General features: G+C 40.4%; 1 protein-coding gene across 1 annotated transcript in view; it reads left to right on the forward strand.

The window, feature by feature from the left end:
- Window positions 1–4,758: 4,758 nt before the first annotated feature.
- Window positions 4,759–26,223, forward strand: part of NDUFS4 (NADH:ubiquinone oxidoreductase subunit S4) — a 49,842-nt gene continuing 28,377 nt past the window's right edge. Inside the window, exon 1 of the mRNA XM_080637432.1 lies at window positions 4,759–4,889. Coding sequence (XP_080493558.1) covers window positions 4,804–4,889 — 86 coding nt within the window. The 5' untranslated portion in view covers window positions 4,759–4,803. The remainder of the gene's footprint in view (window positions 4,890–26,223) is intronic.

Raw genomic sequence — 26,223 nt, forward strand, 5'->3', positions numbered from 1 at the left:
GTGTTGTATTATGTGTGTGAATACATTTGCACAAATTTAAGCCAATCAGGTAAAACAGTAAACATTAAACCTATGTAGGAGTATTTTACAGGTCTACTTCTAAAGCTGGGGGAGTAGTGGGAGACAAAAATTCGTATCTCTCCCTTTCTCAGGCACCAGACTGCAAGGGGACTGTTGGTGCATATTAATTCCATGGTAAACTGTGTACTTAGAATTGCCACACATGCTGTCTCTAGAGAGCTATGGTTACTTGTCTTGAAATAGTCTCTCATGTGTTTGTGACTACTATGCAACAATACTTCAGCAACAAATGCTATGGTTACATTTATATTAGTAAATAAACAGTCCAAGGACCCTTTCATGCCCCTGATGCAGCTCAGCTTACGTGGCACAGCTCACATCCATGAAGCTTTCTCCTCTTCTCCCCTGCTCCAAAAAAACAATCCAAAAATCAGAATGGCCTCATCCACACAGCTTATTAGGAACAGGCCCAGGCCCACGCTAGTTCCCAGACTGTGCTCAGACACTGTTTGGGATGGTGCTAATTGGACAGGGCCAAAACGATTTCAGGGACTGTGCTAGCAATTAGCAGTGTGTTCACTTGCGCAAACGCTCAAGCCCATCAGCTGCTGTGATCTAGCACAGGTCATGTCTCTGGAGTTGCAAAAGGCACTTCCTGAATTTGGCATCCTCCTTTGACAGATTCAGTTAATAAGGTGGCAGCTTCAAATTCCAGCTGCCATGTGCTACCTACCTCTGTCCTTCCCCCACCCAAAGAAGAGGTAGCAGAGAGAGCAGGAGTTCAAAGAACTGGGCTGTGTGAAACACAGGAGCTTTCACGTGCTGCCCAAACCACCGACTCCATCTCTAACAGGGAAAGAAAACACCAGACACAAAGCTGGACCTACCCCAAAAGTCTTTGGCTGAGCTATGACGATCTGCCAGCTGATGCAAAGTCGACAGATTCAAAAAAATTGCCTCAGTTTACAATGGAGGCCTCAAGGGCAAGTGGCCTCACCAAACCACTGGTGCCTTTGAACAGCTGTAAAATCTTTCTCTACTTCCAGAAATGACAGAACATTTTTCCTAGCTGAAGCAATACAAAAGGGATGAGTTTAGATTAGCTGAAGTAAACCTGACTTGGTGTGAATGCCTCCTCTAACTTACCAGCACACACTGAGACGATCTTAAAAACCTAAACATACATAAGTCCATGGGACCTGACGAAATCCATCCGCAGGTCCCAAAGGAGCTGGCGAATGAAGTTGCTAAGCCACTGGCCATCATATTTGAAAAATCATGGCAGTCAGGTGAAGTTCCTGACGACTGGAACAAGGGAAATATAACCCCCATTTTCAAGAAGGGGAAAATGGATGACCCAGGGAATTACAGACCAGTCAGTCTCAGCTCTGTGCCTGGCAAAATCTTGGAGCAGATTCTCCTGGTAGGCATGCTAAGGCACATGAAAAACAAGGAGGTGGTTGGTGACAGCCAGCATGGCTTCACTAAGGGGAAACCCTGCCTGACCAATTTGGTGGCCTTCTATGATGGGGCTACGAAGCTGATGGACAGGGGCAAAGCAGTTGACATCATCTACCTGGATCTGTGCAAAGCGTTCGACACTGTCCCACATGACATCCTTGTCTCTAAATTGGAGAGACATCAATTTCATGGGTGGACCACTCGGTGGATAAAGAACTGGCTGGATGACCGAACGCAAAGAGTTGTGGTCAATGGCTCGATGTCCGGCTGGAGACCGGTAACGAGTGGTGTCCCTCAGGGATCGGTGTTGGGACCAGTCTTGTTCAACATCTGCGTCGGTGACATGGACAGGGATTGAGTGCGCTCTCAGCAAGTTTGCCGATGACACCAAGCTGTGTGGTTCGGTTGATACGCCAGAGGGAAGGGATGCCATCCAGAGGGATCTTGACACGCTTGTGAGGTGGGCTGATGCCAACCTTATGAAGTTTAACCATGCCAAGTGCAAGGTCCTACACCTGGGTCAGAGCAATCCCAGGCGCAGCTACAGGTTGGGCAGAGAAGAGATTCAGAGCAGCCCCACGGAGAAGGACTTGGGGGTGTTGGTCAATGAAAAAATGAATATGAGCCGGCTTCAGTGTGCGCTCGCAGCCCAGACAGCCAATTGTGTCCTGAGCTGCATCAAAAGGAGCGTGACCAGTAGGTCGAAGGAGGTGATCCTGCCCCTCTACTCTGCTCTCGTGAGACCTCACTTGGAGTATTCTGTGCAGTTCTGGTGTCCTCAACATAAAAAGGACATGGAACTGTTGGAACAAGTCCAGAGGAGGGCCACGAGGATGATCAGGGGACTGGAGCACCTCCCGTATGGAGACAGGCTGAGAAAGTTGGGGCTGTTCAGCCTGGAGAAGAGAAGGCTGCGTGGAGACCTCATAGCAGCCTTCCAATATCTGAAGGGGGGCTATAGGGATGCTGGGGATGGACTATTCACTAGGGACTGTAGTGACAGGACAAGGGGTAATGGGTTAAAACTTAAACAGGGGAAGTTTAGATTGGATATAAGGAAGAAATTCTTTACTGTGAGGGTGGTGAGGCACTGGAATGGGTTTCCCAGGGAAGTTCTGAATGCTCCATCCTTGGCGGTGTTCAAGGCCAGGTTGGATGAGGCCTTGGGTGGCATGGTTTAGTGTGAGCTGTCCCTGCCCGTGACAGGGGGGTTGGAACTAGATGATCTTAAGGTCCTTTCCAACCCTAACTATTCTATGATTCTATGTACTGGAAAAAGATTTGGGAAAAGAGAGAAAAGTTCATTAATTTCTCATTATGACTATCTGCATGTTTGGTGCATTATTAGGCTGATAACTGATATATTTTAAAAAAAAGTCCGAAACAAAACAACTTTGGGAAACAGTGTTTTTTTTTTTTCTCAAAATCCCCAAAGAAAACCTGGCAAGTTCAAAAGTTTGGGGTATTCCCCACCTGTATTTAAGGAGGGAGATGACCTCCCAGTATAAGCTGTTTCAATTCATCTTTGCTACAAAATTACTCCTGCTGTCTGCCTTGCTGTATCTAACTTTGAACATATTCACTGATGATTGAAAAATTAAGTTCAAATACTCCTAAACCCCCCAAATTTTTAAATCACTGTCCTTACTGTGTATCTGTATTATGCTGCCCAGAAAAAAAGTATGCCATTTTTTTCTGCAGCATTGTTGCTGTTTTGAGCAACAGTATTCATTTTCATTTCCACACAATTCAGAAATATTTGACAGCAAGAAAGCATGGAAGATTAAATATTTGAGAGTGGAAAGTTCTACTACAATGATTTACAACAGAAAGTATTTTGCAACCTTCGCTTAATTCAAAGACTATGAAATAATTGCTTTAGGTTTGACAGTTAATTAGGATTATATAATACAAGGGTGTTGCTTGTTTGTTCCCTTGGAAATTAGTGCTCTGTTTATTTGATAACCCCAGAAGACATTAATTCAAAGTTTCACTTTCCATTAGAATTATTCTTCTTCCACCTTTCTTTACTTGAGGCAGGAAAATGATGAATTTACTTGCTTGTGTAGAATTTTTGTGTCTGACCCTGTCAAACTGTGCTGTCAAAATCAAGTGTTCTTGGCTGGCATCTGGAGCAATGCAGAAACAGTCAAAACCCACATCACCGATAGGAATTTCATCACTTTTCTGCTTACAAACTTCTAAGCATTTTTTCAATTTTTCAGCAAAATTGAAGCTGAAACTTTAGTTAAGCTTTTTACAAAATGTCAACAAATTTTTAATATAAAAATAATCAGAATAGTCTTAAGAATGCAGTCTTTTTTTTTTTCCCCCACCCAGAACCAAAAACTTTTCACTCTTTCACAATATTATAGATTCTATTATAACACTGTGCTTTTGTAGCACATATTTTTTGAAACTATGTCATTGTAGGTTTTGCCACTGATCATCGTATTGAACTCTTAATTTATAGTAATGTGCCTTCTTTCACCATGAACACAGACCTATAGCGCTTCCCGGGCACTATAGTGTATAGTGCATGTAGCGTATAGAACTATTGTGTTCCAGGCACTATTTTTCAATACCCTCTGAAAGAATAGGGCTCTTGCCAGTCTTCCTCACTCAAATAAAGTTGGAATTGGTTTAAAAACAAAACAGACCTCCTGAAAGCGCCACAGTATGTTAGACTTGATTATCTTACTAGTGAACCAAGAATATGGATCCACTTTAGATAGTGCAACTAAATAGTATGTTAAAAAACAGGTGAGAGATGTATCAAAGAATTGGTATCTTTGACTGGAGAGCACCATTGTGTCAGTGAAACAACGGGAAAGAATGGGGCCAAAAATACCAAAACTATGAATGTTGTGCCCAAGCTGGAGGGGCTCCAGGCACAGGAGACACCAAGGCTTGCAAACGACGAAGCCCTCCCTGCCTTGCCAGCCCAACCGGCCAACCCAGCCACCTTGCCAGGTGGAGGCAGCCCACTGGCCCCGAAGGCCTGTGCCTTTCCTCCCGGGGACTCATCCCCTGCGCCGAGAAGATGTCTTCAGGACCGAAGCTGCCAGAAAATGTTTCTGAACGCATGCCTAGCTCCTCCACAGGGCTCCGGCATAAGGCTTGACTTTCCGCAGTGCCAGCTGTGGGCTATCAGCAACCCTACAATTCTCTCCCTTCTCCCCTTCCCCAGTTCTCTTCCCCTTACAACCTGCCCCCCTCCCTACCACTCCCTCTTTCCGCCTTCTTCTTCGCGTTTCCTGTCTGGGCGGAGGAGATTTGGCCCTGCGACGCTGCCGTCTCCCAGCTGCTGCGGCGAGCGTCATGGCGGCGGCTCTCTCAATGTCAGTGGCACTGAGGCACTTTGTCGTGAGGAGCGGGGTCCGCGCTCCCCGCCTGTCGCCGGCCAGGTAACGGGCACCGCGGGCACTCCGCCGGCAGCACCGCTGCTGCCAGGGGCCCGCTGGCGGCGGCCCGGGGCGGGCGGCTGCGCTCCCGAGGAGGCCGACCCGGGCCTAGGGCTTCGCTGCGGCCTCCTCGGGCGCTGGGCCGGGAGGGCCGCGTAGGGCTCCCGCCGCGAGCGGGGGCGCCCGGGTGACCTGCGGGCGCCGGGAAGGGGCCTTCCTCCCGGGCTGAGGGTGCTCGTCTGCGTCTGTTCTTGTTGTCTTTTTCGCTGTGACCGCTCGCCCGGTGTCCTTCCCGGAGGTCGAGAGCTGGCCGAAGCGGCAGAGGAGCCTTTCCGTGCCCGGCGTAGCGGGCAGCTTTTACCTCGCTGCACGGAACCGGAGAGGACGATGGCTGCAACCATCGCCAGGACGGTTATCCTAGGAATTTTCACTCCTTTGCCCTATTCTGTGCCCTGTAGTTTTTCCACTCTGTCCCCTCCCCAAGATCCGTCGTTCTTTTTTTTTTTTTTTTTTTTTTTTTTGTTTCAGGGGATACACAGCAGTTCTCGCTGATTCCTAGAAATAATGCTGGGAATTGCTTTATAATTTTTGGTGGCACTTTGCTGTTTGTGTCTTTAATGCAGAGATCTGTATTGAAAGTCCGGTATGTGACCCAGCCTCCAGCTGAAGATATGTGCATGTGTTTACTTCTGTGCATGTCACAGAACTTAAGTTTTTGTAGGACTCCCTTCTAGTCAGGATTCAAAATAAGGTTTAATGCCATTACCTATTATTTGGAAGGTTTGTTTTTCCATTCTACTTTTATCTTTACTTATAAACATATGTTAGGTCCAGTAACTTTTAAAAATTTGTGGGGTCTTTATACATGTATACACATACACGTATATACACATATATAAACACACAGAGAAAGCTGTAGATACAGATAATAAACAACAAGAAGGACAATGCCCATACTATTTTTCCCACTTTTTATGCTCTGTCACATTGGTTACTGCTGCTTCCTCCCTTTTAAAACTGGCACCTGCTTGACAGTGCTGAAGGTTAATCCTGTGCCATAAAAATGCTTTGGAATTTGGGAAATTCCTCTATGCTAATGAAGAAACTTAGTGTTCATGTAGAAGGTGTCCCTGCCTGTGGAAGAAGTGTTGGTACTAGGTGATCTTTATGGTCCCTTCCAAACCAAACCATGATTCTGTTTGATGGCTTGTTTCTGCCCTTCTTTTAGTCCTCTGTGGTGCTGACTCAGCTGTTGCCTGTGCTATGTCGTAAATTGGATACGTCAACTGATTCAGATTAAAAATAAATTTATTTGTTTTAAACACTCTACCTTTTAAGCAGTTATTCCAGAACAAATAGCAGGATGTAGCAGAGGTAGGAATGAACAGCATGGATATGCGAGGTAGGGAGTCTTTAAGTTGGCATTTTTTTCCAAGAAATCTGTTTTTTTAAATAGTGGCTTAGATTCCTTCCCTGCCACAGAGGGAGACAGAAGAATTAGTGTCTCTTAATATTTTCACTAAGAGGGAGATTGAAGATCTTTGCCTGAAGGGAACTGGAACTTACGCTTCAAATCCCATAGGAGAGTAGCCTGATCATAATTCTTCAGAGAAGAGGCAGGGAAGAGCACTGAGTTTTTCTTATTTAAAGTTTTACACATCAGCACAATCATTGTATGTTGGAAGAGTGAGAATAAAATTTTCCTTAGAACAAGGAGGAGATGTTTCAGAGTAAGATAGTTTTGGCAACGTGAAGGAACGGTTAAGGCTGGCATTCATTGCATAGTTTCTGTGAAGTAATTCCTTACTTCCTTGGTGAAGTAGGCACTGGAACTTACATCTTCCCAGTTCTCAGTTTCGGTTTTATACGAGAAATATTGTTAAACAGCCCCTGTGGTCTCTCTGCTTGGAAGGGACACTCAAAGTATGTAGTGAAAAAAAAAAGATCCAGTGTTCTAAACTTTAAATTCAAGCTATCTTCCTGCAGCTTACAGTGAGGTAATAAATGTAGATAGAGGTGCATGAGAGAAGGTTTGTCTTTTGCTTCTGTACTTTCTATTGCTTCTTGAAAGCAGCAGTTTGGTTTGTTTTCCTTTGTGGATACCTTCCTTACATACAATTTCTGTTTTACCAGTAATGTAGATGTCTCCAATATAATAAATTTTAGTACACAGGTACATTCCTCAAAGTTTGGCAGTATACAAGTCGCATTTCTAGCTTTAGTATCTCACATCTCATTTTCTAAAAAGGGATAAAGGAGCTTCCATACCTTATGGAATTGTGAATGGTCTTATAATACAAACCACTTAAGTTTATTTTCTGGTTATAATGATCAGCTACTATCGAAAAACCTATTTGTTTGAGAATCTAGTGGCTTGCAGGATATCTTGCAATTGGATATGCAGATCCTGCAGTACTGCTTTTCTTTCAGAAAAGTATTTTGACAAGATACAGTTTGGTACAGATAGCTTTTTTGTTACATCAAATTCAGAGTGCATTTAAAGTCTTTGTCTAATTTATTATTGGAGTAATTGGTGTATTTTTCAATCTGTAGAAAGAATGTACTATATCAGTTTGCTAGATGCATGTTTTAAAGTAAGTATAGGTGTTAGAATTGCTAACAGTAAAAGCTAATACTGTAAGAAGTGATAGGACTAGAGGTAACAGCCTCAAGCAGAGCAGGGGAGGTTTATATTGGATATTATGCAAAATTTCTTCACCAAAAGGGTGGTCAGGCATTATAACAGGCTGCCCAGAGAAGTGGTGGAACCACTGTCCCTGTAAGCGTTCAGAAAACATGTAGTTGATGCCCTTAGTGACATGGTTTAGTTGTAGACTTGGCAGTCCTGGGGCAAAGGTTGAACTCGGTGATCTTAAAGGTCTTTTCCAACCTAGTTGATTTCTATGATTCTTTCATGATTTCAACACTATGCTTTTGTTTACTGAATTTTGTAGTGAGTTTTGGTCAAGTTTGATACAACTTGGTAAATTACAGTTTCATGTTATTTGCAAAATTTCATTATGGGAGTAGTATAGCTTATTGGTTGAACACTGTAGGATTAAAGCTTAAACCTTCAAGCAGTAGTTTTATTTGTGGTGTTTTTTGCAGGTACTTGCATGTGAAAATTCTGATAGTTCTACATTTTTCAGATTTTTAATTACAGAATAATATGGCTGCCCTCTAATTTTGAAACCATTCCCGAGCTCATTTTGCAATAGTCACAAGAAAGGTTCTACTCTGATTACCATGATTTATATTTAGTACTTACCAATATTATGACATCCGCTGATAAAAAGATTGGAATTATCAGTACATGTTTAAGCACTTCAAAATATACAACCCCAAGCTGCTTGGTTATTCTGAACTGGTTACTGGTAGCACAACAAGCAATTGTTTGGTCTGAAGTTAAAAGAACATGCAGCAACATTCCTCATAACTTTATGAAGTTTTATGTGCCTAGTTTAAATCACTCAAGCAGTAGTTTCTGATTCCGTCATTACTCTGTCTGGTGGTGAGCCTAATGGCCTAATAGATCAGCAGCAGATGGCTAGAGCTGATACAGAAAGTAGAAGTGCCTCCTTGGCTTGGATCACAGTTTTGAAGCTTTCACACTGTAAGATGTGTCTGGGTTTCAGATGCTTGAAATTATGTGCAACATGCTCTTCTGAGTTTGACCTCTTCAGGAGGAAAGTTGTACCTTGTTTGTCTGTCTTACCAAATTACTTCAAGTTTTACATCTGAGTTATCTGCAGCCAAAATTTGATGAAGTTGTATGATTTAAGTAATATAATTACATTTCTTCTGAATTGGAGGAAAGCAGAAGAGGGATTTTTAAATGTCTTTGTTGGGAAAGATTGCAGTGTCTCCTTGCATTAGAAAATAAGGGTGACCTGGGAAAAGAAAACTTCAAACTAATTTCTACTTAGCTGGGATCAGCTGTCTGCTCCAAAACTGTTTATTATTTCGGAGTCCCTTTATTTCACAAGCTATTGTAGTCAGGACACAAAGATACTAGTGTTGCAGAAGCAAAGTATTTTATGTGCACAGGTGTAGTACCTGGCCAAACAGTCCCTATATTTTGTGCTAATGGATTGTTCGTTCACTTTTCAGTAATAGATTATGGTTCTTCAAAATGTATTACCTTCCTCTTGTGATTCGGTTGTAAAGACTCTGAGCATGATAGCAAATGTTTTGCTAGTTCATAAATGAGTACCTGAGGTTATGAAAGCAAATACTTAGGGGCATTTGTCTAGTAGAGAGCCTGTTATTCAGTTCATGCTATATGCTCAAGAGAATAAGGAGACCATTCCTCATTCCAATGGGATACCATTTAGATCTTATTCTTCAGCTATTATGCAAGGGTCCTCAGTAGAAAGAGGGGAAAGCTATTTTTTGTGGGAAACCTAGGACTTACATAGAAGAAACGTGTTTTATTTTCTGTCTTGCGCTTTCATGAATAATAAAGAAAACGTTTATTAGCTTTCAAAAAAAATTGGTTTTTTTTGAGGGGATTGACTCTTTTGAGAGTCTTTTTTTTGGTGTTTTTGGTTGGTTTTTGTGTGGTTTTTTTTTTTTTGTTGTTGTTGTTGAACTAGCTTGTGTTATGTGTTTGGATTTTGTTTGTTGGGGTTTTTTTTTCCTTTTTCTTCAAAATAGTGTTGGCTTTTTTAGTGCATGTTCATACTAAGCCATATATTAAAACAGGGTTTAGTAGGCTTTCCAGATCTAGATTTGGGCAGACTAGAGAGCTACACAAAGATTTGCAAAGCTCTGGCTGCCTCTAGTTAACAGAAGCTCTATTAAGTGCTAGCTAGTTTTGTCAGGTTTTGAACAAGTAACATGTTGCAGCAGTTATATTGCTTATTATTTCATGTAGCCGTAATGCGTGTTTGCTACTTACTCTCAAACACTGTGTGGGATAATGTATGTGTGATGTTGTCAGGTTCAGACATTTTGTAAGCTTTGGTTTTCATTAATAAAAAAAACAGTTCTGCAGCATTTAATTCTGACAAAATTAATTCCAGTGGCTACCTGCATCTCCAGACAGTACTCAAAATAAAATTTCAAGGTAAGAGCAGGGGAAGAAGTTTTTTGAGGTCTTGCCTTTGCTGTATGAGTGGTGTTTATACAAAGAATTATTTTAATTATTTATAGAGGAAAAAGGACCTTCTAAAATATATATTGAATTTCAATTTTACAATTTTATCTTGAATGTCAGTTTTGTTTTTAATGTATATCAGAGAAAGTACTGTGCACAGACTCTTGCAACACAGCAGTCCAGCTGTAAACTGAAATGCAGAATGGAACTCCAGGGGGATTTTTGGTCTCAAGATTGTGGTAATGTGGAAGTTTGGAGCAGACTCAAGGTGAAAGATGTGGAGAGACAAATTGACATAGTGAGGGTAGAAAAGATTAAAAGCACTGCAACTTGTACAGTTAATGAGCTTAATTTTAAAAACAAGACTCCAAGCAGCAGTGAGTATTGGTCTGATCTTGCAGATAACCTAACCCAGTATTTTGGGAAAAGTAAGTGTTCCATACATCTGAGCATATAGTTCATTTAAAGCCTACTCCCCTTGACTCAGTCCACACTGTTCAAATAATAATTGTGTGGATAAGAGAGGGTCTAGTAGCCAAATCTTGTATATTCACTATGACTGAAAGCGTCACTGCTGTTTATTTTTTGTAATCGCATGTTCTTTGATGGTGATCTGGTGTCTGACTCTTGGAAAGGAAGGTCCTCTTTCCCCAAAAGCTTCACATGGTTTGAGGGAGAGGAGGAGGTTTCTGATTAGTAGGATGACTTAAGTCCTTTTGCAAGTACTTTGTGTATGATCTCAAAGTTGCTAATCCATCCTACTTGCTTCTGTCCTTTATTCTGTGTGGTGTGTTGTTCATGGATATGCACCTTTTTTACGAGGTCAGAGTGGCTCTGATGAATCACATGGTGAATTCTGTCACTTTCAGTATTAGTCTAGCCGAGGAAGACAATGGGTAGGAAGATGTGAAAGTAAGAGAAGCAGAAGGGCAAAAGAGGTTTGGGGAGGCAAAGTTTGAGAACAGGGGCAAGGGAGAGATGTGTTGTTCTGGAAATTGCTGTTTTCCTAGTGTAATGAGGGAGAAGTAAGTTGCGCAGGTGTTATGGCAGCAAAATGTTCCTGATGAGGCTTCTTAAATTGGTGTTCATTGTTTGACATATAACATGGAGCAAGTTACTTTAATTACATTTGGTTCCTTCATTTTTGGAATTAGAAACTTGAAGGGGGAGGACTGAAATCTTGTCTTGCTTTTTCAGCAAGAGAAGGTTTAATAGAGACAAGCAGACAGATGTTTACAGTAAGTTTGTATTGAAAGATAACTAGTAAATACGGGATGTGCTTGTTTCTGCACTAGAGCAGAGTTGAAAGCTCTTCTTACCAGTTCTGTGACAGCTAGTCATCATGCAGGTTACTTACCTAAATTTGGTGTACCTTTAAAACAAGTATTGTTACATGCCAGAATAACTTTCCCCTTAAATTTACTGGTCTGAGAACCTAATAATCTTCTCTCCACTTTGAAGATTTGAAGAGGAGTGGTGATATGAATAAAACCTCGAATCCCTAACAATCAAAAAAAACCCCAAACCCTAAACAACCCAAACAAAAAAGCCTTGAAAAGTAGAGGTGAAGTTTGTTGCCACTGGTATCCTAAAACAGAAGGACATAATACTTTCCTTCAGGGACTAAACAATTTAAAATCGGTTCTGACACTGGCTTTGAAAATGACACTTTGTTTTCAAAACGAAACCCCAAACTTTTTTTTTTCTCTCAAGGCTTTCATGTTGGTATTTTCTAATACCAAATATTTGGTATGTCGAAGTTTGAAAGGAATATATTTGTAGAACTTATTACCATGACTTCAAGCACATTTTTTTTTTGTCAAATAACTAAAGGAATTTATAGAAAGATTATGAAATGCCATATGGATACATGGAGAATTCGAATGCCAGCTGTCAATAGATAGAATTTCAAATCTATAGTAACAAAATAATAGAATTTGCTTTAGTGGTAATGGTTTAATATACGCTGTTCGGCAGGTTTAACTCATAGTGGAAAAATACTACTTTTTTGATTACAAAAATGACCTTAATGTTGCCTTAATGTAGGTTTGAGCATTATGACTCAATTAACCTTGTTATTCCATTATACAGCTCAACTTGATGCAATATTTATATATGATTGGAAAAGCCCATAGACAGTTAGGTTGGGTTGTATTTCTGACTGATAGAAACTGTAATTTTCAAAGCTGTTCTTCACAAAAACAGACACTATCAAAATGTACCAGTGAGATGCAGCAAAAGTTAAATTCCAAAAACCAAAGTAACTTGAGAATTTGATACCACCTCGGTAGCATGCTGCTTTGGTCTTTCAAACACAACTAGACACAAGCAGAATTAGTATCTGATATCTTTTTTTGGAACAAAATAAATGCCTGTTAAGCACATGGTGATGAATAGTGAGGATGGAAACACTAATTACAGTTAATATGGTCCATATTTTTAACTTTTGTCTGCATTCTGGATTTTCAATGTTATTTTTTCTGATGTCTTGGTGTAACTTATTCTGTGACAAATTATCTACATAGTATGGTAATAATGTCTCATCATCCCCAACCTTCTGACTGTTTATTTCAAATTTTTATTTGTTTATTTATTTTAAGGAACTTGTGAACTTCTAGCATGCTTGAAAACAGTGTTAGGCAGAAGGTAAATAAGGTAAATTTCTGGACATAAAAAGAGACTATTTCTGTCTGGGATTGACATACAGTCTTGTTCCTAGTTCCTATGTTGTATGTGATTCTTTGTGATGCAGGAAAATACCTGTTCCTAAATTTGGCAGTTTTGGTTCTTTGAGAGTAAGGCATTTTTTGCATTATTTGCATTATTTGCATTTTTTTTTTTTTTTAAAGCTTTTTTGTTGTTGTTACTATAGGGCCTGAAATTAAATTCTTTTATGTTGAGAAAAACTAGAAATTAAAGATAATCCCATCTTGCCAGGCAGCTATTGATTTGTCTGCTGTTGGCCAAATTGTCTGTCATAGATGAAATTGTCTGCTGTAAGAAGTTGAAATCATAGAATCATAGAATAGTTAGGGTTGGAAAGGACCTTAAGATCATCTAGTTCCAACCCATCTGCCTTGGGCAGGGACACCCCACACTAAACCATGTCACCCAAGGCCTCATCCAGTCTGGCCTTGAACACCGCCAAGGATGGAGCATTCACAGCCTTCCTGGGCAACCCATTCCAGTGCCTCACCACCCTCTCAGTAAAGAATTTCTTCCTTATATCCAATCTAAACTTCCCCTGTTTAAGTTTGAACCCGTTACCCCTTGTCCTGTCACTACAGTCCCTGATGAATAGTCCCTCCCCAGAATCCTTGTAGGTCCCTTTCAGATGCTGGAAGGCTGCTATGAGGTCTCCACGCAGCCTTCTCTTCTCCAGGCTGAACAGCCCCAACTTTCTCAGCCTGTCTCCATACGGGAGGTGCTCCAGTCCCCTGATCATCCTCGTGGCCCTCCTCTGGACTTGTTCCAACAGTTCCATGTCCTTTTTATGTTGAGGACACCAGAACTGCACACAATACTGCAAGTGAGGTCTCACGGGAGCAGAGTAGAGGGGCAGGATCACCTCCTTTGACCTGCTGGTCACGCTCCTCTCGATGCAGCCCAGGATACGGTTCACTTTCTGGGCTGCGAGCGCACACTGAAGCCGGCTCATGTTCATTTTCTCCTCGACCAACACCCCCAAGTCCTTCTCCGTGGGGCTGCTCTGAATCTCTTCTCTGCCCAACCTGTAGCTGCGCCTGGGATTGCTCTGACCCAGGTGTAGGACCTTGCACTTGGCATGGTTAAACTTCATAAGGTTGGCATCAGCCCACCTCACAAGCGTGTCGAGGTCCCTCTGGATGGCATCCCTTCCCTCTGGCATATCAACCGAGCCACACAGCTTGGTGTCATCGGCAAACTTGCTGAGAGCGCACTCAATCCCACTGTCCATGTCACCGATGCAGATGTTGAACAAGATCAGAAATGCTAAGAGGCTTGCATAGTTAGCAGCAAAGCTTGAAACTGCTCACAGATACTTCAGAAAAAAAAAAAACAAAAACCACAACAGGTTTAAAAAATCTTATTTTATACTAACAGTTTCAGTAAATTTGTATAATCCTTAAGAGTTTATTGTGTTACGTATTTTTTCCATGTACATGTTTTCGTTCTCATGACAATACAGTAGATTTTTATAAGCTTTTTAAATGTTTGTGTAAGAATTGGATTTTGAGTATGTTACAAAGGATACCTCCAAACTGTTTCTTGATAAAAGATACTGTTAAACAAGCAGGAGGCAAGTTGAACAGTTAATGTTTCCGTCTTTATAATCATATTTCCATATTTCCTAAGAAACGAATGGCATATTTCTGAGCTTAAAGTACAGTTGCTCCCTCCTGGCAGTATAACAGTATGTTTAGGTACCATTTTGTTAAAAAGCCACTTCCTAGCTGCAGTAATTTCTGTCTGGCTTAATCTTCCTTTGACCTGTGACTGATGTTGAAAAAGTAAATTAACTTCTCATTCAACTGGACAGACTGTAGGCAGCTAGAGAATGTGTGTGGGCAAACAATTCTTGCAGCTGCTTATTCTTGGAGTGTTAATGCAGAAGATTTCATGAACAGCTTCTCTTTATTATTTAAAATATCAGATTTTGATGTATTTGAAGACCTATGTTTCATGCACATATTATATGTAAATATTTCTGAAGTCATCATTTGCGATCAGTCTAACAAAGTAATTTTCTACTAAATGTTAGTGATACCATGTGTATTAAAGTCCTAACCAGAATTTTTGGCAGAGGGTAACTTTAATTTTTCATCTATTTTGTATATGTATTTGTATTAGTTTTAAGTGGAGATTTTAATGGGTAACTGATGTCAATAATGTTCAGAAGTACCATCTTTAATTATAAAACCAGAGGAGTATTTTGTGGCTATTTGAAGACATAAGAATCAACAAATGGCTTACCATTTTCAGTAGAACCACTGTATTTTAAATGAAGGAAAAATTGCAGAGCTCTTCATGCGGTAGCTTTGACTATTATGTCATGTTTTCAAGGAGTAGTTGTGTTTGCTGTGTTATTCGAGTTGTCTGAAGGGAAATTCTGCAGCAGTTATGTTTTGTCATATGTCAGTGTTGATTGTGCCTACTAGAGAAAGAGATAAATAATTGGGATGCTGTTGTCTGAACGGGAATTGAAGAATAAGGTTAGTATTTATTGGATTGTATTAATTATTAATTAATTATTATTTTGGCTGCCTGAGAGGGACTCTTCATCAGGGACTGTAGTGATAGAACAAGGGATAATGGACTCAAACAGGGGAAGTTCAGGTTAGATAGAAGGAAGAAGTTCTTTACTGAGAGGGTAGTGAGGCACTGGAATGGGTTGCCCAAGGAAGTTGAGAATGCTCCATCCCTGTCAGTGTTCGAGGCCAGGTAGGACAGAGCCTTGGGGGATATGGTTTAGTGTGAGGTGTCCCTGTCCATGGCAGGGGGGTTGGAACTGGATGATCTTAAGGTTCTTTCCAACCCAGATCATTCTCTGATTCTGTGAATTTGAAGCACAAGTTTTGCCTTAAGGGTTTATTCCACTTTAGAAAAGAGTGGGCAATAGCAAGGCTAGTATTCTCCTTTCAGAGAGCTAATAGCTGCTTGAACTGTAAGAGTATAAAAAAAGACTAGCAAAAGGAAAGAATAATACTAGTGGAGGAGTCAGTGTGTAAGTAAGAGTACAAGCAAACACACAAGTAGGGTAGCTGACAAGGTTATTTTTGTTCTCAAAGGTGAGTTCTGAAAAAATGCTTGTAAGATGTGTTTACATTAATACTGGTAAATCAAAAGAAAATTAACAACAACAGAGCACTCAAGCTTTCTTTTAAAGTAGACTTCATTTAAGTAGCTTGGGAGTTTCATTATATTACTCTTGTAACAATAATAAATCTTTCATCAATTTAAAGAATTGTTACAAGACTGCAGAGGCTGATAGAGTACTCTGTAGAAGAAAGAACTTTTATTTTTTCTTTTTCTCTAAACTAGTGCCATGTAATTGTTACTTGCACTTGAATATAAGTTTTGATGTGATAATTTTTTTTCAACTCCTGTTGGAGACACTTGCATAGGTTGCTTACATTGCAGTAACCATTTCTTTTAAGCTAAAGACAGATGAGTATTGTAGAAGCTAATTAATCACACTGGTACCCACAACAAAACACCTGTGTAGTTAGTATCTTTTTAAAAGTGATAAGATTTAAAATTTGTCATTACAGAAAGGCTACATAAAAGTAACTCCTGTGCTTTGGTTGCAAAGTAGTGAGGCTGAAAACAAGTGTTAATATACTGCATACACTGGGGAAAAAAATAATTTTATAGGAATTAATGACTAGTAAAATGTCAGGGAGCAGTAAGGGCTGCTGCTTTTGAAGATTGGGTAACATGGGAGCTGAGGGTGATCCCAGCAGAGACAGTGCCCTCACTCATTAAGCCACAGCATCTATACATGAGAAAAGCTGGTAATAAGGTCCATCAGCAATCCCAGACATAGCAAAGTCATGAGAAAGCTCCAGGGTCCATCTGGGGAATCCAGAAGCAAAAGGAATTGAAGACAGGTTCAGGAGCAATCTGCAGTGTGTCTGAAGTCCATGTAGGCAAACGGGCCTGAACAGGACTGTAGTCATGTTGCAGCTTGGGTGAGGGATTTAGCCAGGCTCAGACACAGGGGCTGGAGGCAGGTGCGTTTCATGATGTTGCTGAGGCAGTGGTTGAAGGCCCAGAGATGAGCGTAACTGAAGCTCCACAGCTGCAGGCCGGGGTGTTCAATGAATGCTCTGGGTGAGGCTACTCACAGCTGTTAAGACCTGTTGGTACCCTTAGGTCCTACCGCATGATCTGACAGGGTTTGTCTTCAGACTGTTTATAGTGGACCACAGTCTGACTTGAAAACTCAAATTATATTGTTGCATGTAAGATGGCAACATTGGTGTATCTTCTCTGCATGTAACTCGATTAACTCAATAAGCAAAGATTTACTGAAATATCATGGGAGTTGTTCAACTCACAGGTGTATTAAAAGTAAGTTGGAAATATGTCAGGAAAGAAATGATGTGCACATGCACAAGGAGTAAGAAATGGGTTGTGGTGTGATTAAGGTGTGATTAAGGAGAGTGGCTAAGGTACCTGATAACTGGAATAGCAACAGTTCAAAGAGGAGTTGAGGACAAAAGTTTAATGTCAGTAAGGAAATTGAAGAGTAAGGAGGCTGAGATACGGCAAAGTTGACAAAGGATGAAATAAAATCATGCACAATAATACTAGCTAGATTTTCCCATTCTCATCTGTAAAAACTGCTGAGAGCATACAGTTCTGAAAAGTGACCTGCTTCACATGCCATTTGTGAGGCATTTGGCTGTCTCTTAAGTGGCTTTTATGAAACACTACAAACAGAAATTAACAGATGGCTCTTAAGTAAATTTTTTCATAGCTGCACCACAAGTGAGGCTTACTAGCCAAACAGCTTCCTTGAGTTCTGTGAACCATTATAAACCAAGATACAGTTTTCTAGTAACACTTCAAAAGGTTCTTTTGCACTCTAGTAGTTTACAGTTCAGTGGTTTTGAGTGCATTAAATAAGAAAGAAGCACCTTTGTTTATATGCCGTGGTTTACAGACCTTCCTATTACCTTAGATTATTAGAATAAGTATTACTTAAGCCTGTAAGTACAGTCAAATAGACTAAATCAAGAGGAAAGGATAGGAATGAAATATAGGACTGTAGTATGCCATAAACCACTTTGCAAACACAGAGGAATCTTTACGAATCTTTTTGTTAAATTTTGCATTATTCAAAGGCTCTTGTTCAAAATGCATAAACTTCCCTAAGACAGAGGTGGGTTGTAGAACATTAGTTTCATTCCTCACAGTTTTGGAATTAAACCCTTTGACTTTCGTTGTTCCTACTATAAAGAGAGCATAGTTTTTAGTTATTGTCTAGTTGTATGAATGCTTGAATGTGTATGTGTGGGGAGAATTTTGACATTTAGAAAGCACAAACAGAGCAAGTATGTCACCTGTGTATTTTGTCTTTACTGCCTACTTAACTTCTGCCTCTTCTTTTTAAACTTTATTTGGCTTTCTAACTAGATAATGTAAAATTCAGTTGATAGCTGATACGGGCTATGCAGCATTTCTGGTATTATTTGCCTTTTGTCTGATTTGCCTACAAGAGTTTTCCACTGGTTCACAGAGAACCTGCTGTTCTCATATTGTGATCTGTGGATAATTTCTTAATACTAGGTCTTCTGGTTTGGAGAGTAGCATGAAATAAAATTGCTGATCAGCATCTGTACAGGCAGTAGTTCAGAGTTCCTGTCACATGTCAGCAGTTGGGCAGCTTATAAGTCATGTATTCTATTTCTGTAAAAGTAGTATACCAGATCTCCTTTCACAATGAGTTTTACGATTTCTCCTACAAAAATACTTAAATAATTTTGGGTCATTTTATTCCTAACCTGTTAAGCCCCTCTCTTAGAAGTGTTTCTAGTGTGCTGTAATCTGGGAGAGACGACTGATACACTTTTTGACTTGTGCGTATGGGGGTCTAGAAGCACTGAAAAAAGGCTTTTTCTCAGAAGTTTAGTTGCAAATAATGGCTGAGTTTATGTCCAGCCACGTGGAGGAACAGCCAGGTATGAGCCTGGGACATTTAGAGAGCTGTTTCGAGATGTGCAGTCCTCGCTTGCCAGCGTGCTGACTTGAATCCAAGCTAGCTCTGTGAATTTTTGCCTGAACTGCACCTCAGCTCAAGCTGTTTTCATTGTGTATAGGCTTGTGCCATGCACATACCCACCTAATTAATGGAGCTGTTAGAGCAAGTCCAGAGGAGGGCCATAAGGATGATCAGGGGACTGGAGCACCTCCCGTATGGAGACAGGCTGAGAAAGTTGGGGCTGTTCAGCCTGGAGAAGAGAAGGCTGTGTGGAAGCCTCATAGCAGCCTTCCAGTATCTGAAGGAGGTCTACAAGGACCCCAGAGAGGGACTCTTCGTTAGGAACTGTAGTGATAGTACAAGGGACAATGGGTTCAAACTTAAAGAGGGAAGTTCAGGTTAGATAAAGGAAGAAATTCTTTACTGAGAGGGTGATGAGGCACTGGAATGAATTGGTCAGGGAAGTTGCGAATGCTTCATCTCTGTCAGTGTTCAGTGCCAGGCTGGACAGAGCCTTGGGTGACATGGTTTAGCGTGGGGTGTCCCTGCCCATGGCAGGGGGGTTGGAACTAGATGATCTTAAGGTTCTTTCCAACCCTAACTATTCTATCATTCTGTTTCTAAATTTCAAGTAAATTTAACATCTAGCTTTGAAGATGTGCACTAAGTTCATAGAATCATAGAATAGTTAGGGTTGGAAAGGACCTTAAGATCATCTAGTTCCAACCCATCTGCCTTGGGCAGGGACACCCCACACTAAACCATGTCACCCAAGGCCTCATCCAGTCTGGCCTTGAACACCGCCAAGGATGGAGCATTCACAGCCTTCCTGGGCAACCCATTCCAGTGCCTCACCACCCTCTCAGTAAAGAATTTCTTCCTTATATCCAATCTAAACTTCCCCTGTTTAAGTTTGAACCCGTTACCCCTTGTCCTGTCACTACAGTCCCTGATGAATAGTCCCTCCCCAGAATCCTTGTAGGTCCCCTTCAGATGCTGGAAGGCTGCTATGAGGTCTCCACGCAGCCTTCTCTTCTCCAGGCTGAACAGCCCCAACTTTCTCAGCCTGTCTCCATACGGGAGGTGCTCCAGTCCCCTGATCATCCTCGTGGCCCTCCTCTGGACTTGTTCCAACAGTTCCATGTCCTTTTTATGTTGAGGACACCAGAACTGCACACAATACTGCAAGTGAGGTCTCACGGGAGCAGAGTAGAGGGGCAGGATCACCTCCTTTGACCTGCTGGTCACGCTCCTCTCGATGCAGCCCAGGATACGGTTCACTTTCTGGGCTGCGAGCGCACACTGAAGCCGGCTCATGTTCATTTTCTCCTCGACCAACACCCCCAAGTCCTTCTCCGTGGGGCTGCTCTGAATCTCTTCTCTGCCCAACCTGTAGCTGCGCCTGGGATTGCTCTGACCCAGGTGTAGGACCTTGCACTTGGCATGGTTAAACTTCATAAGGTTGGCATCAGCCCACCTCACAAGCGTGTCGAGGTCCCTCTGGATGGCATCCCTTCCCTCTGGCGTATCAACTGAACCACACAGCTTGGTGTCATCGGCAAACTTGCTGAGGGCGCACTCAATCCCTGTCCATGTCACCGACGCAGATGTTGAACAAGACCGGTCCCAACACCGATCCCTGAGGGACACCACTCGTTACTGGTCTCCAGCCGGACATAGAACCATTGACCACAACTCTTTGCGTGCAGCCATCCTGCCAGTTCTTTATCCACCGAGTGGTCCACCCATGAAATTGATGTCTCTCCAATTTAGAGACAAGGATGTCATGTGGGACAGTGTCGAAGGCTTTGCACAAGTCCAGGTAGATGATGTCAACTGCTCTGCCCCTGTCCATCAGTTTCGTAGCCCCATCATAGAAGGCCACCAAATTGGTCAGGCAGGATTTCCCCTTAGTGAAGCCATGCTGGCTGTCACCAACCACCTCCTTGTTTTTCATGTGCCTTAGCATGCCTTCCAGGAGAATCTGCTCCAAGATTTTGCCAGGCATAGAGGTGAGACTGACTGGTCTGTAATCCCCTGGGTCATCCATTTTCCCCTTCTTGAAAATGGGGGTTATATTTCCCTTTTTCCAGTGGTTAGGAACTTCACCTGACTGCCATGATTTTTCAAGTATGATGGCCACACACAGTTACAAGCCACAAGTCAAATGCTTAAAATTATTTTCATGGTTATTCAGTACATTTGTATGACCATTGCTTCTTTTCATATCACAGATTTGCCTAGCAGAAAAGCACAATCAGTTCCTGCCCTGTTTTCCAAACACACATCTGGAAAAAAAAGACCAACTATTTCTTGCATATAAACTTTTTAGCAAGTAGAAGCAGTGTTTATGTATTTCTGTTTCAGTTTTGTCTGGTTTTTGCTGCTTAATACAGAAGTTTCAACAGTTTAGATTAAATAAATTGGTATTCCTTTAATCCATTCAGAAACACAATTTACTGTGTTCGTAATTTTAAGATCATTTTGTAGGGAAAAGAAAAATCATGATTTGCCATTATTGTCTGAGAATGGAGAAGTTGCTTTTCCTCCAAACCCAAAAGTTACTCATGCAATTCATACTACAAACTAGAACTACTTGGTCTCCACAGGCAATGTTTGGCATTATAGTAGTAAATGTATCCTGATAAAAATAAAATACCATTGATTCTGTTAAGTCTTTATAACTTTAATTACAATAGTGAATCTAATACCAAGGTAGTATTGTACCATTCTGTTGAAGTTAGTCTTTCACAAGTTCAACTTTACAAGCTGTCTTTATAAAAATGCATTATGTTGGAGCTGAATACTGTGATCTGTACTGTATTTGACATCATGTAACAGGCAGTCATTAATGTCTGTATTTTATGTGAGAACATACTACTGATTTGTTTCTTGTCTGCTTAATTGCAGCGTGAGACTAGGTTAGATGCTGTGGAAGTTCTGAGCTGGCAGTGTTTTCATGTGCTTTTAGTTAAGAATTTAATGTCTTTATGGTGGCTGTATGCTGTGAACCTTATATCCGATAAATACCATAATATTAAAAGAGGTTGGTTTTCTAAGAATGATTATGTGTTCAAAGTATTGAATGGTTCATCATGGCTTCTGCATATATATATATATCTGCATATATCTGGTTTTCTTCAACATATCTCCAACAGTTGACCAAAAGGGGGTGCTAATAGATCAAACAGTCAGATATGTTGCATAAGGAGGTTAAGGAGCCTTTTTTTGTGTGCAATGAATTAAATTTCAGCTACAGAATTAAATCAGGTAAATACAAGTTTTTGCATCTGGGTGTTGTGTAAGATCACAATTACAGCCTTGCTCTTTGTGTAAGGCAAATTCATGCCTTGTAAATATGGCTGCTTCTCATCTTCCACTGGGCTTGTGGGGGATTCTTCGTGACATTTCCAGAGGCTCTGTGGTAGGCGTTCTCTTTTGTAAGACTTCCATTTATTTTTCTGTTCATGGAGTTAAAAAGTATATAGTGGTTAAGCATTGGTTATTTAGCAGATATTCAAGAAGTTCAAATACACTGAATTTTAGAGATTAAATACTGATACCCAAAACTACCAAGATAAATGTTCAAGTTTGATGCCTTAATATTATTCGTCCTGATACCAGAAAAGACTTCATTGTCGTTTTTTTCACTGTTTGGTTTCCCTAATAGAACTGGTTAATGGTGCCAGCAGAGGTGGGGCCGCTCATGTAAGAAGGGGAGACATAAGTATGTACCCTGTAACAAGGAACTTTGCAGTGGCCTTATCTTACATTGGGCTAAGGTCAAGACTGTCAATATTGTAGTGAAAACTGGAGAATGGCTTCTCAGTGGACCCCTTAATTTGTGTAGCAGAGATGTGGAACCCATTTGTGACCTGGAATAGCAGATGGTGTTAGAAGGGGAGTACACGTTTCCCTTGGAAGAAATGTGATTAGGTGATCACAGCATTTGTTTTTCCGGGATATGCGATACCTGTAGAAATTTTTCAACTCTACAAATTCACATCTTCACTAGTAGTTCTGTATTATTGAGCTAATGTAAGAGGTTTTTTACAAGTATTTAATAAGACCTTAATAGTCTTAAGTGTAGTCTTTGCTGAATTTCTGCTTCTGCCTCTCTACACAGTATAAAAGACATTTAGACATACTGTGAGACTCTAAAATAACTGATTGTAGCCAGAACCTGGTGTAGATGCCATGTTCAGGTCTGTAATGCCTCTCTGAACAACTCTGTACTGTGATGGAAAAAGGAACCTTCACCTTTTTAAAATTCCTAACACTGAAACCAAGAAAGATCATTAAAGGGTATAAAGCAGATATTAAAGCAGAGTTCATCCTGAAGATGGACTATAATCAGTCATATTTGTAGCAAAGACAAAATTTTATTATACAAAGTTACCTTTTAAGTGAACCTCAGAAATTAGGATGATGGAATCATAATAAATGATAGAAATTATTAAATGATAATAGAGGAAAATTGTGATACAGAATCACAGAGATCAAGTTTAAGGGATTTAAATGCCCAACACAGTGGTACCAACTGGAGAGAAAATACCACTTCCTTAGTTGTAAACCAAATTATAGTTTGAGTGGTGGTCTTTATAGCCAGAGGAGCTGCTGTACATTCATGCAAGTTAACCATATTTGTGGAATCACAGACACCCCTATATTTGTGTGGCAGGCTAACATGTAGAGAACAAAGAAGAAATCTTCCATTAAGAGAATGACTAGGGGATCTGAGGAAGGGAGTATGCTTGGGGAGAAGGAGTGTATTCCAGACGCATCTGAAGAATGAGGTCCAAAAAAACCAAACTTCAGCAAGAGGAGAATTTTGCTGTTTGAGTCCCTGTAGGGTAAGTGTGGCATCTTCACCAGCCCTACAGCTGTGCCTCAGTGAAAGAAAAACTTTTGGTGGACTAGAAGACCCTGTGAAGGGTTGGTTATAATCCAAGAACCTGCAAATTGCATTAGCCGTTACATTAATGTGGAAAAATATCTGCAAGATCATAAAGGACGTAAAGGGTGACTTTTTATTTTTAAACCTTAATTTTATTTTTGTCTACATAATTTTGAAGGGTTTTTGTTTTAAAAGGCTTTTACATTTAAAAGCTTGTTTGCTCATCACGGGGGAGCTCACTGTAAGAAAAATGGGCAGATCACTACAGAGCTGTGGCCAGTTTGGAGTCTCGTCATACTTTGTTTATTAGATAGTAACTGTGAAGGAAGTTTGTCGAATCTGTGTTTTGAATGGGACAGTAATGACCCTAGAAGATAGTAGGGTTTATTGTTGCTACCTATTACATTTAAAAATTTCTGTATAGTTTCTGAACTTAAGAATTATATTGCTGGTCTAGTTACTATTAAAGTATTCTGTTTACAGTAATTTTAAATCAGTTTGATTAGTCCTGGAACAGGGTAAGAAATTGAATTTCCTGTTCTTAAGGCCTCCTTGCAAGATGTTTTCACAGGAATAAAAAACAAATACAAAAGCAGTCAAAAAAAGGCGAAACAGGATAATGTAGACTCTATTGCTTACAAAGAGAAAGCAAGAAAACAGATTTCCTTTCTTCTACTACTGACCCTCCAGAAAGGTAAAGAATCTTTTGAGATGGGACCAGAGAATGTATATTTTATACTCCTGCAGGTTTTTCTGTCACAAAAGCTATGTAAAGGTCAAGGTGGATATGAGCAGAGGCACGTATGTATTGGGGATTTTGTGAGAATTACTGTTGGGGACAGAATGAAGGGTTTAAATTGAATGGTCACTTCAGTGATTTAGGTTGCATATTCATGTACCTTGAAGGTAAGTGAATGTTGTAAAGTTTATACAATTTTTAAGGGGAAATGGTAATGAAATTATAGTTGTCATTGTGGGACTGTGAAAGAGGTGTGTTTCCTGGTTGTCTCCTCAGTTAAGTGCCTGACATTAGGGACAAACCTGCAGTGAAACCTGCTGAAAATTAAACAAGCACTCTGGAAATGAAGTAACACTTTCTATTAACTTCTAAATAGTAGTATTTCAGATCACATGGTGTTTCAGGGTTGCTGGTGTTTCCAAGCTCCAGGTTACTTATCTGTGAGAGATGGAACAAATGTAAATATCAAGAGCCTGTCATCTCTAAAACAAAACTTGTGGTTTGTGTGTTTTTACGTAGAAAGGCCTCCATGAGCTTAAGATTCACATTCCTAGTCTAGTCCAGTTTTCAGCCACTTTTCAAATAGGAAATTCTTAAGGATAATATGTTCTTGCCAGTTCATTGCAACCAGGGATGGACAGAAGGCTGGACATTTAAGAAATGTATACATTGCAAATTCCAGTAACAGTTGTTTTTTTTCCAGAATGATGTAGTCAAGAGAAATGGCTTTGAAAAATGATTAATAGGAGCAAAAGTTGGGTTTGTTAAACCACCTGCCTGCTTTTGTAGTAGAAGAGCTAAAACATCATGAAAGCTGTGAGGTGTGATACCTTGCAATTTATCCCAGTTAACAGAGACATCTTGTGAAAAAAAAAAAAAAAAAAAAAGAGTAGAAAAATCAGCTCCCTTTGTATGCATTGTAGAGGCATCTCAGAGAGAGATTCTGCCCACCCTTAATCTGGTAGAATTTTACCCTGCTCTTCCCTATCAACTATAATGGTATAGAACCTTTATTCCCCCCCCCCCTCCCCCCCCCCCCGCAAATATAGGTTACCCTATAAAGAGAAATGATTTTGGAAGGGAATGGCTTTTACACTTTTCAAAGCTGATGAACACAAAAACCCTCACCCAAACAACCAAATTAAAACTGAATTGTGCTAAATTTTGTTCCAGGTTGCTTGTATATTACAAGAAAAAGTAGAATTCTGATCAGCATTATTATTTAAATCCTGGCATACTCAAATCTTTACATATTCATCAGACAGAACAAGATTCAGAGTAATTCTTCATCCCTAGTTTAAATTATTTTCTATCCAGAAAGGACCAATTTGATAGCATAATCCAGTGTCCTTTGGCCACATATTAAGTAGTGTAATGAATGCTGTATCACATGAAGCTCGAGAATACCTGCAGAATACAACTTTTGATATTAAAATTATGGTGGGGGGGAACTAATTTTCATATCACTATGTTTTTGCCTGGTTTAAATTTGGAAATTTTGTAGCTTCAGCTGCTTACCACAGGAACTCAAGTGTAATGCTGCTGTTCTGAAGGCTTTTAAGATAATTCTCCCTTGGTCTGTTTTTGAATGAGGACCATTTAGGAGCCATTTCTTGTAGCATACTGCAATATCTGTCTATTCTGTTTTTATGACGTATTGGTTTACATGTACAAATTAAAAAAAAAAAAAGACAACTGTGTCGAGCCAGAAGCTGTCTGGGACAGAGATTTTTGAGCTGAGTGAGGAGTTATCATTTGGATGTTTATAAAATTCTTGTGCTCCCTTGAACTTAAAAACTTCATCTTCTTTTTCAGAGTAGCCTTCTAGACAGATTTTGTCATTTTAAATAGGAATAGATGTGTTTGTCTGTGTCAAGAAGTTGGATCATTCTGTAAACTTTGTGCTTTGAGTTTGAT

Source organism: Psittacula echo, assembly GCF_963264785.1.
Source record: "Psittacula echo genome assembly, chromosome: Z".
Classification (NCBI taxonomy): Eukaryota; Metazoa; Chordata; class Aves; order Psittaciformes; family Psittacidae; genus Psittacula; species Psittacula echo.